The 13,688-nt window shown below is 47.8% G+C and overlaps 6 protein-coding genes across 6 annotated transcripts; 4 read left to right on the top strand and 2 right to left on the bottom strand.

Moving 5' to 3' along the window:
* Window positions 1-927: 927 nt before the first annotated feature.
* BT62DRAFT_934856 (uncharacterized protein) lies at window positions 928-1,434 on the bottom strand. The gene is made up of 3 exons (XM_043186801.1): window positions 1,298-1,434; window positions 1,095-1,242; window positions 928-1,018 (listed from the first exon to the last, which is right to left on the bottom strand). The coding sequence occupies exons 1-3, from the start codon at window positions 1,383-1,385 to the stop codon at window positions 985-987; spliced, it is 270 nt and encodes an 89-aa protein (XP_043037118.1). The 5' UTR covers window positions 1,386-1,434; the 3' UTR covers window positions 928-984.
* A 137-nt stretch (window positions 1,435-1,571) lies between these two features.
* BT62DRAFT_972184 (uncharacterized protein) lies at window positions 1,572-5,237 on the top strand (the record flags this gene model as incomplete). Its single annotated transcript, XM_043189063.1, has 19 exons — window positions 1,572-1,654; window positions 1,843-1,866; window positions 1,922-1,938; window positions 1,992-2,015; window positions 2,069-2,096; window positions 2,149-2,388; window positions 2,440-2,494; window positions 2,542-2,553; window positions 2,606-2,789; window positions 2,847-2,874; window positions 2,926-3,181; window positions 3,233-3,316; window positions 3,380-3,389; window positions 3,444-3,535; window positions 3,588-3,690; window positions 3,745-3,987; window positions 4,038-4,243; window positions 4,297-4,422; window positions 4,476-5,237. The coding sequence occupies 19 exons, from the start codon at window positions 1,572-1,574 to the stop codon at window positions 5,076-5,078; spliced, it is 2,418 nt and encodes an 805-aa protein (XP_043037117.1). The 3' UTR covers window positions 5,079-5,237.
* Window positions 5,238-5,362: 125 nt separating this feature from the next.
* BT62DRAFT_902738 (thioredoxin-like protein) lies at window positions 5,363-6,133 on the top strand (the record flags this gene model as incomplete). The annotated part of the gene is made up of 2 exons (XM_043183502.1): window positions 5,363-5,482; window positions 5,531-6,133. 2 exons carry the CDS (start codon window positions 5,363-5,365, stop codon window positions 6,131-6,133), a joined length of 723 nt encoding a protein of 240 aa, XP_043037116.1.
* A 276-nt stretch (window positions 6,134-6,409) lies between these two features.
* On the top strand, window positions 6,410-9,511 carry BT62DRAFT_902816 (cation efflux protein; the record flags this gene model as incomplete). Its single annotated transcript, XM_043183506.1, has 13 exons — window positions 6,410-6,465; window positions 6,527-6,725; window positions 6,772-6,857; window positions 6,906-6,966; window positions 7,020-7,268; window positions 7,327-7,570; window positions 7,620-7,820; window positions 7,875-7,968; window positions 8,018-8,110; window positions 8,158-8,267; window positions 8,315-8,943; window positions 8,990-9,190; window positions 9,245-9,511. The coding sequence occupies 13 exons, from the start codon at window positions 6,410-6,412 to the stop codon at window positions 9,509-9,511; spliced, it is 2,490 nt and encodes an 829-aa protein (XP_043037115.1).
* A 97-nt stretch (window positions 9,512-9,608) lies between these two features.
* BT62DRAFT_902543 (uncharacterized protein) lies at window positions 9,609-10,958 on the top strand (the record flags this gene model as incomplete). The annotated part of the gene is made up of 4 exons (XM_043183497.1): window positions 9,609-9,778; window positions 9,826-9,882; window positions 9,935-10,894; window positions 10,943-10,958. The coding sequence occupies 4 exons, from the start codon at window positions 9,609-9,611 to the stop codon at window positions 10,956-10,958; spliced, it is 1,203 nt and encodes a 400-aa protein (XP_043037114.1).
* Window positions 10,959-11,814: 856 nt separating this feature from the next.
* BT62DRAFT_934852 (uncharacterized protein) lies at window positions 11,815-13,287 on the bottom strand. Its single transcript, XM_043186800.1, has 4 exons — window positions 12,942-13,287; window positions 12,748-12,846; window positions 12,631-12,700; window positions 11,815-12,569 (listed from the first exon to the last, which is right to left on the bottom strand). The coding sequence occupies exons 1-4, from the start codon at window positions 13,136-13,138 to the stop codon at window positions 12,000-12,002; spliced, it is 936 nt and encodes a 311-aa protein (XP_043037113.1). The 5' UTR covers window positions 13,139-13,287; the 3' UTR covers window positions 11,815-11,999.
* Window positions 13,288-13,688: the final 401 nt, after the last annotated feature.

Below are 13,688 nucleotides of genomic sequence, written 5' to 3'. Positions count from 1 at the left end.
CGCGATCACTGGTTAACGGTTTCAACAGGCAATAACAGTGCTCAACCGCCTCAACAAAGGGAAAACGGTCTAGAGCTTGACGTCGGGCGAAGCTTCTTGTCGCCGACGTCGTTGTCAGTGCGGTCGGACAGAAGGCATAGGAAATAATTTCCAAGAGGCAGGGGAGAGACTCCCGCCCAAGCGTTGAAGCAAACAAACCAGGGCAAGCTGGGATGTCATAATCTTGCGGGCAGGTTGTTGCATGAACGATGACTCGCCGGAACCGTGGCCTCAATCCTTCGACAGAATGTCACTAGCATGTCATGATTAACTTGTGAATTGCGCCCAACCGCCGCCATTACGAAACTGTCGGTGATCCCGCTATTCCGAACAACAACGTGCAGAGAATTCAGTGATTCTACCGGATGAAGACCGTACATTGCGATCCCTGGGCGTTCGAGGTAGGAAACCGAACCTTTGTTTCAACAGACTGAGAACAACCATAGAACCTGTCGAGATGATGCGAACTAGGTGATCTCGCTAGTAATAGCGTAACCACATCTTACCCAGATACGGCATATACATCCGTTTTTCGGAAGTCGATGCGAACAAAAACAGTAGAGATGAAAACACGAGTACTGTAGAGATCCATAGAAAAAGTCGGATGATGGAGAAAATCCAGAAAGTTCCGAGGAACGACCGCGTCCTCCTGATATAACTAATGAACATCCTTTCGACATGAATCTGGGGTTGGTAGAGGAATTAATTTGCCACAAACGTCTGAGGGTGTACTGTTAATCGCCACTGAAATTGAAATGGTCGCCGAGAAAACCCGACGGTAGATACCAAGAATGAGCGAAGGCTGTCGATACACATCGTCCGACGTGGAAGAGCAGAGGGTGAGACAAGTTCGTGTGACCGGGACTGAATGGATATTGTGGCCCGAGACCCGTTTGGACATAACAAGGACTTGGAATTACGGGCAAAGGACGGTGCTAAAGTAAATCAGGGAAGGCCAAAACCAGTATTGTCAACGTTCCTGTGGTCTTCGAATAAGCAAGAGCACTGTAAGGACACAGAAATACCTGAAGAGTCCCTGGTATTTTGTAACATACAGATACGGACTCCATGCGGTTGATTTTCTAGATTCCCAAGTTTGCATGCGTGAAACAGTAGCGTGATCAGCGTCGGCGTTGCCGGATGCCGCTGGCGCCTCCCCCAGTTGTCGGCCAGCGAAAGGTAATTTTGATGGTTGACTGGTGACTGGACAGAGCTGATGAGTGTGCAGGGCCGACAAGAAGCAAAGAGAAGAACCAACCAGATAGGCCAGATAGGAATGGCACGATTTGATTGTGGTGGAACTGGGATAATGAAAAAATCAAAACACATACTATTGAGACATCCATTGGGAATAGTGTAGAATAGATAAATTTTATGCAGCGTTGCGAACTAAAATAAAAATAAAATGGTCGGAGAAGTAAACAAGAACAACGTCACCGGCATCTTTGCCGTATTGGGCAGATCTGAGAACGCACTGTATCCTCGAATGGCTCGTTGCTGACTGCTTCACCGCTCTCCACTACAATCATCCTATGGCATCTGCCTACCCGCAGGACTCGTCTTTAGTGCAGCGGCATAAACGCAGGGGGGCTGCTCTCAGCTGTGCCGAGGTATGGTGGTCGCGTCCTTGTATTCCGAGTCGGGGAGGCTCATTCACACCTGTCTTGTTCTGTACAGTGCAGGAGGTGCGATACGCGTAGTCCTTATTTTCATCTCAAGCTGATCTGTTGCACCATTTCCAGATTGAAGCTCAAGTACGATTTGTTTGCATCCGTTTCCAGCCGCGGCTCACGCCTCGTACAGGTGTAGTCGTGTGTTTCCTTGCAGGTAAAGCTTATTCGCTCTATCTACAGCAAGTACATACTTATTATCTGTGCCCTAGTAATTGCGTGAAAAAGGGTATGGCATTTATCCTTCCACGCGGCGCCAGTATCTCAGAACCTGCTGTGTAGGATGTGGTCCCATATGTCCTGACGGTATCTCATGCAATCGGCTTTTGTCTGGTCTTGGTTGTAACGATTGTATCCAGGGTCTTTGACGACCGGCAAGGGAAATCGGTGTGTCTTCACGTAACGGATGGTCGGTTGAGTTCATTAAGACGTTGCCTAGTTTCGTCCTCGCCAATACTGAAGCGCTCCACGATAAGATTGGACAATTATCTACCCGTGTGCGACAGCTCGAAGACGCCCTTGCTGAATCACATTCTCTCAATTCCCCCCATCCTCATCCTTTACTGAGTGAAGAGCTGTTACAGATTAAGCGGCCACTGGAACGAGAGAGACTTGATGAGCAAACCCAGAAGGAGAATCACGCCGAAAATGTGGACGCCATCAATGCTCTTGGCTCCCTGTATGATTCAAGTGCCCTTTCCCGTCCTTGTACTTAAGCGTTCGTTTCCAGCTCATTGTCAGAACGAGGACGATCGTCGTTCTTTGGCCAAGCTGCCAATTCCTGGGTAAGTCTTTGCGTCGCTGATCTCTTCCATAACTCATCACGTTCCAGTATCTCCTGAAGGTAAGAATTGCAAATTCTTCTTTTTCAAAACTTCGAGCTTCCAAGTTTCCAGAACGAAGAAGGTTCCGAAGAAGATGATGATATGCCCACCAACTTTGAAATTACAATCCCCGTGGAATTGCCATGGCTTGAGCATGCATTTCCGTTCACTCCATCTGTTAGCAGATGTGCTGAAGAGATTCGACACGCTCTGCATAGTTATCTACCTAGCGCATCTGTGGCTAGACGACTGTCAGGTATGTCTTCTTCAGCTCTATCAGAATCCGAAGTTCAGGATGAAATATCTTCACAAGAACAATACTACCGACATGCGGCTTGGATGTAAGCTGTTTCATACATGTCTCCTGTACTTCATCTCATCGGTCTCGATAGGTATACACCCATCAACCATAAAGACTATTTTGAAACCATCTTTCGCCCCGTCTACGAACAAGAGTACCCTTATGGCGAGGCGATCAATTCTCACAGTCTAGCTCTCCTCTTCATGGTCCTGGCCATGGGTGCGCTGATGGACCTTGAGTTGCAGGCACATTCACCCGAAGCGATGCAATATTATCAACTAGCTAAAGCTGCATTATCCATCAATTCTGTCTTTGAGGAGCAGTCAATACCGGGAATCCAGGCCTTAGTAAGTTCTTCATTCATGAATCATACAAGCAACTTAATGACATGCAAACAGTTTGTCATGTGCCATTTCATGTTTTGGAATGATATCGAAGCTCGTTGGGTAATGATGGGAATTGTAGTCAAGTTGGCGCAAAGTGTTTGTCTTTTAATGCCTTTTTAATTTGTGGCTCGTTGCCTGATATACCTGACTCACCCACAGGTCGGACTCCGTAAGTATCATCAGTATACTGACAGGTTGCCCTTATGATCGGTGATTGTGCTAGATCGTGATAGCGGAAAGTGGAACCTTGATCCAGAAGAATCCTACCGGAGACGTTGTCTTCTATGGGAGTTATACGTCTACGATTCATGGCAGGTGAATAGTCTTGTCACTGCGGACATGGCATTGGAATATGACGTTCGTGCAGTCTCTCACTTACGGAAGGCCTCCATCCTTCGCTAACGTCCATGTGGACGCCAAGTTTCCTCAAGATGCCTCAGGTACTCATAATGCCAATGGAGAAATGAGCTGTAAGTCCGGCTTGCTTCGTATTTTGTCATCCAGATTTTGAACTTTCTCGCTAGTTTCCGCTTGGAAGCACGCATTCGCCTCAGACTGTCTGTCCATTGTTCATGATCAAGCCTTTGGTGCACGCCCGCCCAGCTACAAAATATTACAAGACTTAGACAGAAAGGTACGGTCTTACTATGTTCCTCCGAGCCTCCAGGTACCTGGATTTGGTGGCGCGAGGATGGGGCCGGAACTTGATCAACCTTCGACGCAGTTGACAATGCAGCGTTACATTGCATTTGCGATCAAGGAGATCAGTGCGTGACATTCCGCTTCTGCGATTGAAGTTGACCTCATCTCCTTTAAGCACTTTTTTATATGCATCGAGGGTTCTTTGCTCAGGCTCTTGAGGATCATCCTTTAGATCCTATGGGTAGCAAGTATGCGCAGTCAGTGCTGGCTGCATATACTAGCGCCTGCTCGTTCGTGGGACTGGTGGAGAGCCTATTTAAACAACATCCCACTTTAACGGAACGCATGTGGTTTTTGTTTACCCACGTCTTTTCTTGTGCAGTAAGTTCCCATTGCCCCTCTTCTGATGAGTTTCAGTATTAACTCATCGTCAGATCGTTCTTGGTTCAATCGCCATGAAAGCCCAGATGGCTCTTGCCCCATCGGCGTTGTCGCATTTGGAATCTGCCCATCAACTTTTCTCCCAAGTTTCGGAAAGTTCCAGGACAGTAAAGATACTTGTATGACATTTAGTTGCTTTTCATTTTACTCCCATCTCATGCCTCTGTTGCAGGCCGTTCTCCTGAAGCTCAAAGAACGAGCGCATACGGCTCTTTCGAAGGTACGCGGACTCGTACCGCCTGACACTATATCCCGTTCCTATTCCGTCGTCCATATCAAAGAAGAAGTTGATGAATTCGCAGCCCTGGGAGGTACGACGCGACTTGTTTCGCGGAGAACATCTTCTCTGCCTTCTTCCCCTTCTTCCCAGGCTGGGTCTAGTCCTGTGTCTCAGCCTGCATCTCCGCCCGGCCCCGCTTCGCCTATCACTCAAGAGCTGCAAGGCGGCTACCAATCGATGCAAGAATCTGTGAACCAGTGGCAAACCTATACCCCTCAGCCGCAACAGGAATATCAGTTGGCAGAATACCCGTTATACCCGCACATGCCTCTTCAATCAGAAAGCGCCATGGCATATAACATACCCCAGAACCAACATGGAATGTCATTGGATGTTATGCCCGAGTATTATGGATATAGCAATGGCAATGGGGCCAATGTTAGAATTGGATATGGGCAGTATACTATGCAGCATCCCGGGGAATACAGTGCAACACCGGATCATGATCTACAGGTTTCGTGGTCGAATTTTATGGCGCAGTACAAGCAGATCTAACATGTTTTTGGTGAACCTTTTTGATCTCGGTTGATTCTCAGATGTATTTTTTTGTCATGTACTTGTATCGCTCTAGTTTCTGCTACGTATTACAGCTATGTATCTTTATCGCAAGGACAAATATCCTTCTTGTTTATATTGCACTTGAAGCCTATTCTCCGGTGACCGTTAATAATTGCGACATAATACTAGGTGATGTCATCATACAGTGGTGGCTTACAATATAACTCTCTTGGACAGCCTCCTTGCTTACTACAGCCGCTGCTGTTTTGTTCTACACAATAATGTCTAACCCAGTCGAAATTGAATCAGTCACGCAGTGGAACGAGACTCTCCGTTCCGCAACAGCAGCAGGGCAAACAGTCTTTGTTGACTTCCACGCAGTATGGTGTGGGCCTTGCAAGGTACGTATGGTTTCGCTGATCGCTTTCATTAGCTGATATTGTCTCCAGCAAATCTCACCATTTTTCGCTCAGTTCGTACAGAAGAACCCACAAGCGATATTCGTGCGCGTCGACGTCGATGCGCAGAAAGCAATCGCTTCAAAATACCGGATATCCGCTATGCCCACCTTCATCGCGATCAGGGCAGGTAAACCGGTCGACTTCTTACAAGGTGCCGATCCACGGAGTCTTGCGGCCATGATTGCTCGACATGCAACTCGAATCGCACCTCTATCGGAGGAAGCAGAGGCAGCAAAAGAAGAGGGAAACAAATATTTTGCATCTGGGGACTATACATCTGCTATTGAAGCGTATACCACCGCTATATCTCGTACGCAAGAATCCCCACAATTGTACGCAAATCGTGCTTTGGCATATCTCCGTCTAGGAACCAAAGAGAACCTGCCCAAGGCGCTTGCGGATGCGGTGAAAGCAACAGAGTTGGATGAGCGATGGGGTAAGGGATGGGCACGGTTAGGCGACGTTATGCTTGCAGTCGGGGAAGACGAGACCGACCCAGAGGACGTGAACCATATGCTGAACGCGGCCCAGAGGTCATTCGAGAAGGCTGTGGGTCTACTCGAAGGATCTGCCAGTCAGCGAACAGGTTAGAGACTTTTCCTAATATTTCGCGTGATGCTGACATTCAGCAGAGGTCAAAAGGAAACTGGAGTCAGTTCGTGAGCGACTCAAAAAGATATAAATTCAAAGTGGTGTGTTGTAAGTATTGCCGTAAAATCTGTCTGTACATTATTCGGCAAATAAATAACATCCCGCGTTACATAAACGCCTGTGAGGGTGACACGGTCCATTAGGGTCCATTGTGCACATTGTAGATCTACCGTTTGCTCTTTTCCTTCGTTTTCAGCGTCTCTCTTTTCCCGTAGCATGCCGGTCCCAGATGCTAAAACACGTAGCAAAATAAGCCTGAACCCAAGAGTCTTGTCTACTTCGTAGGGTGTTCTCTAGGTCGGCTCTCAGCCATCACTTACTTCCCGTGAACAGCGTTCCAAGCAGATACTTGCCGAAAATACTGATTTCAAGCGCCCTGTTCGCGACATCACTACACTTGGGAAAGGATTGGCTCCTGGAGTACGATGTGGGCATCTTTTGGGTCGTGATGAGAGTGTTGGCATGCGGAGGTGTTGGTGTTATGGTCTGGGAGGGCTTGACCGGCCAGCTGGCACGGCGGAAAAATATCGAGGTGCGTTATTTCATTATCTTGGAACGTCTGTATCTTATCTGGCCAGTGGTCTGCACTGGGGACAGCATCATTGCTTCTCTTCGCCCAACAGGCATGCCTATTCACCGCTCTGTACAGGCTGTCGTCGATCCGGTACGCCTGTATCACTCTTTTGTTCATGCTTCTGACAGAGTATTGAAGTGTCACCCTCTTCACCCAATTTTCCTCACTATGGGTCGACAGCGTTCTCAACACGCGTTCCGTATGTCGTTTCCAAGTATCTTATCCCAACTCTTCGTCTAATAGGTCTACTAGCCTCGGAGGGCTTTCGCAGTCGTCGTAGCCTTTGTTCTATCTGTTCTCTCAGATGCAGAGTTTGATGCTGCAAATTTCGGCCGCTTAATGCCCGGCTATGTCGCACTGCTCATCCATGGAGTATCTTCAGCTGCCCTCAACCATACTCTAGGAGTCATCACTGCTTCTCTTGGAACCACGTTCACAATCGCCACCACCACGTTCGGTGCTTCTATCTTTGCCCTACCGTTCTACATCTTCAGGACAGTGGTATGTTGCGTTGTGTGGGGTTCAATTCGAACCAACATTCACCATTCATTCTCTACAGCTTACATCAAACCAGACTCCGGCACTCCCTTTGATCTCGTTGGCTGCCGTTCCTTTTATAGCGTATTCGCTGTTATTCTTCCATCCCTTGGCCACGCGATCACTGGCGCAGGTGTCTTCCATGCCGCAACATGTCGTTCTATCCTATCCATTCACTCTTATTTTTGCATCAGTGTTCGGGCCTCTTGCGTTTTCGCAGATACCATGTTGGACGGATCTCTTCGTGGCTTTCTTGATCTATATCGGTATGTGGATGCTGCTTTGTGATGAAAATAATGCTAATTGAATCTACAGGTCTGCAACCAGAAAGTGTGGAATCTATGACTGCCGCTCCTCGCACTTCCACCTCGCGTCTGATCCGATCATACCTTAAGACCATATTGTCTAATGCCGAGTCTCGAAAGATCTTCTACTTTCTGATGCTCAACATGGCGTATATGTTGGTTCAAATGCTGTATGGTGTATGGACCAATAGCTTGGGTCTAATTTCCGATGGTCAGTCCTTATTGTGCAGTTCTGCGGATAACGTCGTTTATCTAGCACATTCAGCGATCCATATGGCCTTTGACTGTATGGCCATCGGTGTAGGACTCTTCGCCTCCGTCATGGCAACCTGGGAACCAAACGAGCGATATACCTATGGGTAAGTAGAGTCATCTGCGGTAGATATTTGGTATATTCATATGGTCCAGATATGGTCGTATCGAAACGCTTTCGGGCTTTGCCAATGGTATATTCTTGATCTTAATATCTATCTTTATTGTGTTTGAAGCTATCCAACGAATGTGAGCTTCTCCTTTGACCGGAAGAAACCTATACTAACATGGTATAGTTTGGAACCACCAGAAATGAACACAAGCCAGTTGCTACTGGTCAGTTCTTTAGGATTGGCCGTCAACTTGTTTGGGATGTTTGCCATGGGCGGCCATCATCACCATGTATGTCTTTTCAATTTGGTTATGATTCCGGGCTGACATATTCTTAGGGAGGTCATTCTCATTCTCATGGACACTCTCATTCGCACAATGACCACGATCATGATGCTTCCCATCTCCCTCATAACATCTCTCCGCCTAATACTCATTCACACTCACATTCTGCATCTGTGTCGTCAGGTACCCATTTGCATTCACATAGTCACTCGCATTCGCATTCGCAGTCGCACACACATTCACCAGACTGTGATGACTCGCATCTTCATTTAGAACCACAGTCTCCGCATGTATCACACGAGGAATCTCACTCGGATTCACACACACATACAGGATCGCACTCTGAATCTGATCTTTCGCACTCACACTCGCACTCACCACCTCCGCAGGTCAACGGTCACCACTCTCACGGACCCGAGCTTTCACATCCTCCGAGTGCGTATGCGGAGCGTACCAAGCGCCATATTCCTCCTTCGCTGAAAATTCATTCGATAAATGATACACCGGTTCTTTCAGCAGTAACACCTCATGTTATTGCATATGATGACGTCCCTTCGCCTATCACCCCAACGTATCGCTTTGGCGATGATCACCATCTTCAAACATCTCATTCTCCTTCGGCCCACCATCATGACCACGAGGGGCACAGCGATAACATGCGTGGAGTCTTTTTGCATGTTATGGCGGTAAGAACTAGTTCGTGGCATGATATTCCTGCTGATTTTCTTGTAGGACACACTAGGCTCCGTAGGTGTCATCGTTTCAACGTTACTGATCCAGGTGTACGGGTGGACGGGCTTTGATCCTATTGCCTCTCTTTTTATTGCTGTCCTAATTGCAGGGAGTGTCCTGCCTTTAGTCATCGATACAGGCAAGGTTTTATGCCTAGATGTTGCCGAACAAGACGTCAAGATTGAGAGTGCTTTGTCTGAGGTTCGTCTCTGTGGATAGCACAGTACTAGCGTTGTTAACTGTCTCCGCTTACAGCTAAGATCTATCGAGGGTCTCGCCTCCTATTCCCAACCGCGATTTTGGCCCAAAGATGCCTCAAAAACGATTGGATCAATACATATACAACTTGCACCATCTTCAGCATCGGTCGATCCCGGTGGTCCCCACTCTAGTCAAAGACTGTCATACACGCAAGTAGATCGCGTCACTGAGCGTGTCGACACTCTTCTGCGGCAAAGAATTAGTGGTTTGGAGGAATTGACAATACAGGCTGAAGAAGTCAAGGGTTATACAACGACGTGACCATGTATGCATATTATGACGAGCCTCAGTACTGGATGTAAAAGTTGTATCTAGAAGCCACGATGTGGCTGTGCAAGTCAACCTGCGTTGAACTTTGATGAGCCTTTCATCTTTGTCCTTATTTCCCGCGACACAAGCGCAGATAATTGAATCAAGGCGTCGAACGTTTAAAGAATGGGGAAGATCTATGACTGAGGAGGAATATTTGCGTCGGGACGCCGAAATGGATAACGACGAGCATGCATTCAATAGAAAACTGATAACTTGGTAAGGTTCTAATCGCGACACATCAGAGTTTTATTGATTGATATCAGGGTATTATGTTCGCGAGAAGACCCCGAATCACTCGAATTTAAATGTTCTTGCGAAACGTAAGTAACGTCGAATTATTTTTGAAAATATCGGTGACTAATATATAACTAGCTTTCGACGCAAGGGCCTAGTCCTGCGAAGAAATAGCGAACAGCCAAATAATGACATGCCAGAGGAAGTAACTTGTTATGCAATTGCGTCGGTGTTTGCACCAGAACGGTTTCGACACCGAGGGTACGCGAAACATATGATGCGCCTGCTACACTGGGTATTAGCTCTCAGTTCGTCTTTGCCATCCACATTCCCGGAAGCATGGGGCTTCCCCCCGGAGAGACCTATTTGGTTGGCATATGGTCATTTTTCAGCTTTGTGGAGTGATGTCGGCCATTTCTATCAGTCCTGCGGTCCTACGACTAGTGATTCTGAAGGTTGGGTGGTAAGAGACGCGATTTCTACCGTATGGGATCTCAAAGCTGGCGACATGGATGTCGAGGATGTCTCAGTGTCCGGTCGGGGGTTGCAATGGCTCAGTGCAGGTGACGTAGAAACGTTGCATTCTGTTGATGACCAGAGAATCATGGTAGACATGGCGGCCATGTCGCTGCATTCGAACCCTGGGGAGACCGTGTTATTCTCGTTTTTGCCAGGACAAGGTGTTGAAACATTCCAAAGAAGAAGACTGGAGCATGTCTGGAGAAAGTTCAAACCTTCGGTGGAATACTGGGGCGTCGTCCGTGAGTCCAAATGTCCCACAGAGCCCGGTGCGACCACTGCGACACTCGACAAGCAGACTTCAATAGCGACGTGGACTTTCGATTTGAAACCTCCGACCCTGTTCGTTACTCGTCTGCGGGCAAACAAAGAAACCTTTGTGGATCTTGTGTCGGCGTTGAAGTTCGTTGCCAGAAAACACGGGATGGAGAAAATAGAAATATGGAATCTACCGGAAGCGCACAAGAAAATAGCACAGGACTACGGTGCTGTACATATGGAACGAGGAGAGCATCTTCCAGCGTTCAAGTGGAATGGAGCAGAGTCCCCGAGCAACGTTGTATGGCTGAATAATGAAAAGTGCGTTCCTCCACGCGCTGAAAACTTTTTTGACTAATGATTTTCAAGGTTCTGCTGGTGCTGAGCTGTATAGGCAATTCCTGGTTACTAGTATATTGTTCATGTGCGGCCAGAACACTTGATTCAGAAACCAAATCAGAAAGTCACAACATATTATCAATGAACTTATGCGAGAAGCCGGGACTTCGCAAGTCCGCGTCGTCTAGTTCTTGTAGCAGTTTCCTTACGTTTTATGCAGGACTCCAAGGTTTTGTGGATAAGGGATAAAGCCGTAAGGCGGCTATATTCTTTCTTCCTGTCGATCTCGATCTCGATCCGATAAGTTCATCATCTCTGTCCATCTGCTACGCCGACCGACTTCACGAATGATAGTGGAAGGTGGGTGTTGGGGGGGGGGGGGGGGGGGCGACACCACGATCTGGGATGTCGAAATACCCTCTACGTGGACGCTGAAAATTAGGATTTAGACGAGAAATAGAGGCGCTTTGCTGTGGACGATTTACGAGTCTTGTATCCAGTCGATAAAGAAAAGCTCAAGCAGGAGCTGATTGCAAAATCGTTGTCTTTGGAAAGACCCTCCTGCCCTTCTGCCTAGTCAAGGCGTCGAAATGTTCCAGTGAACGAGGTCGAAATACTCTCGGGGAAAGCTGGAGCCATCAGTAGCGTGCTGGGGCATCACCTCCAGGATTTCTGACAAGGTTACACAACGTTGTATCTGCCCTCGCGACTTGGACTTCCGAAGACCGCCTAGCTGTAACTCGACTACAGGAAAACCTTGGGGACTTGGTATCAGTCTTACACTATATGCTGCTAGAAGACATAGGGTTGGGATGGGGAAGATAGAACTGATTTCATGTCAAGGTTCTGCTTAGCATCAGCGCTGAGCAGTGGCGGTAGCTGTAGGACGGGTTTTCTTACCCTGCGAATATTGCTTCAGACGACGTCACAGTGAGTGTACTTAAGACTATTAAATTCCCTATCACTGCCCCCGATTCTATCTTAATATGCGAATGCAGTACAAGGAAAGTGGTATATCTGAATTACTCTGTACAGTTAGATTTCCGTCCCAGCAAAAATGAGCGAATGAAAAGCCAACCGCTAACATCTACGCCGCATTGCCATTTGGCGCACTGTCTCCATTTGCTGCTGGGGTATGTGCGGCCGTGTCGGTAGGATTCCACGGGCCGGCATCGCTCAACGAGCATCCCCCTTCGCACTGGCATAGTCCTCCGAAATCCTTCGGAAGATTCTCGGCCGGGATCTGAGCCAGCAACTTATCTTTATAGTCACTCCCAATGATGTCGATCTTGCTGACGGTGACTTCATCCAACCACGGCTTGATAATCCGCCATACGGCACTGAATGCCCAAGGCGCATTGATGATGTAGAACTTGCCCATGGATTCTGGGTACCTGTTCTGCCCGATGGACGAAGCCGACATGACATAGTCCTTGACCTGATAGAAGTTGCTGAGAGACACGTTCCACAGGTCAAGAATTGTGCAGGATGTTTCTACGGGGTGTCCGCAGGCTTTGGAACAGGCGGGTAGGCGGTCGCTGTAATTCTTCTCGTACTCGTAGACAAGACGTTGGAGTTGACGTTCCTGGGTTGTGATTCTGTAGAGCTCTTTTATGTTAAGGTAGCCAAGACGTTCGATGTAAAGCGGTCGACCATCCTAGGAAAGAAACAAGGGCGATTAGAAGAGACAGGGGCATTGCTGGGTCAGCGGGGCTTACCTTGTCCATCTTGTGGTAATACTGAGGATAATACTTGTCCACGTCTTTCTTTTCCTTGAAGTCGAAGTTCCTGATATAGAATGAGAAGTAATCATGTTGCGAGAGGAGATGTCGTACTTCATAATCTCCTCAATGCCAAATTCCTTTCTCCACTGCTCACACTCTTGCAGCATTTTTTTAGCGGCCACAATATCGAACTTGCGGGCTCTCAAGAATCTAATAGAAGCGGAGTAAGTCATCCGCCAGTATCGTGGGCACTAAAATCCTGTCGTACGACAAAATAAGAGCCTAGCAGAGAAATAGGGACAGACCTAAGCATAAGTTCATCGTCCATTCTTTCCTCGACGAACCAGCCCTCGTCCTTGACTTCTTTCTTGAACTTCTCCAAAGAATGAAGCATCGCGATGGTAAGATTGCCTAAACGGCCGGGGCCAGGTCTGTAGTTGGGGTCGGTGACTCCCGCAGGCATGGGGCTTGCACTGGCGGCTTGGGGTTGTGTGGAAGACATTAGGACGGCAAAAAAGTGGAAAAACCCAGGCAACGTCGATGTCGATTTCTTATCGCCCAATGCAAAGAAAAAGAAAAGTGGTCAAAGATATTGATATGAAAAAACGGTAAACGGATAGTGACTGTCGAGTTGGTGGTGATGGTGGGTGAGTGAGGGAGCTGCCTAGGGGCTCGGACCCTAATAAGGCTGTTCCACCCTAACTTGGACGTTGGCGTTCACCCCAAATTCACTACTTGTCGTGTGCGCAGTCAATAGCATTTCTGTGCTTTCAGCTACGGTAACAACCTTGTCAAGATATTCTTCTACTCTGCCACCTGGCATTATGGAATTTCGACCCGCCGTTTCCTGGCAACAAGAAAAGAATTCTAGCTGCATTACTTAGCAGAGAGGTCATTTAGGTGCAGCTAAAACGTGTGTTTGCTCTCTTGGCAATCTCGGCATGCCAGCGTTCCACCATCGCAGCAGAGATGGTTCGACAATAACATACGTACATACTTGAGAACTGGGACCGAAAGAATCGTCGATTCCACTGCCATCCCGGCTGGTCTGA

Source organism: Guyanagaster necrorhizus (genome assembly GCF_019112545.1).
Source record: "Guyanagaster necrorhizus MCA 3950 unplaced genomic scaffold BT62scaffold_22, whole genome shotgun sequence".
Lineage (NCBI taxonomy): Eukaryota > Fungi > Basidiomycota > Agaricomycetes > Agaricales > Physalacriaceae > Guyanagaster > Guyanagaster necrorhizus.
Note: the sequence above shows the minus strand (reverse complement) of the source record. Positions and strands in the feature narration are given on the sequence as shown.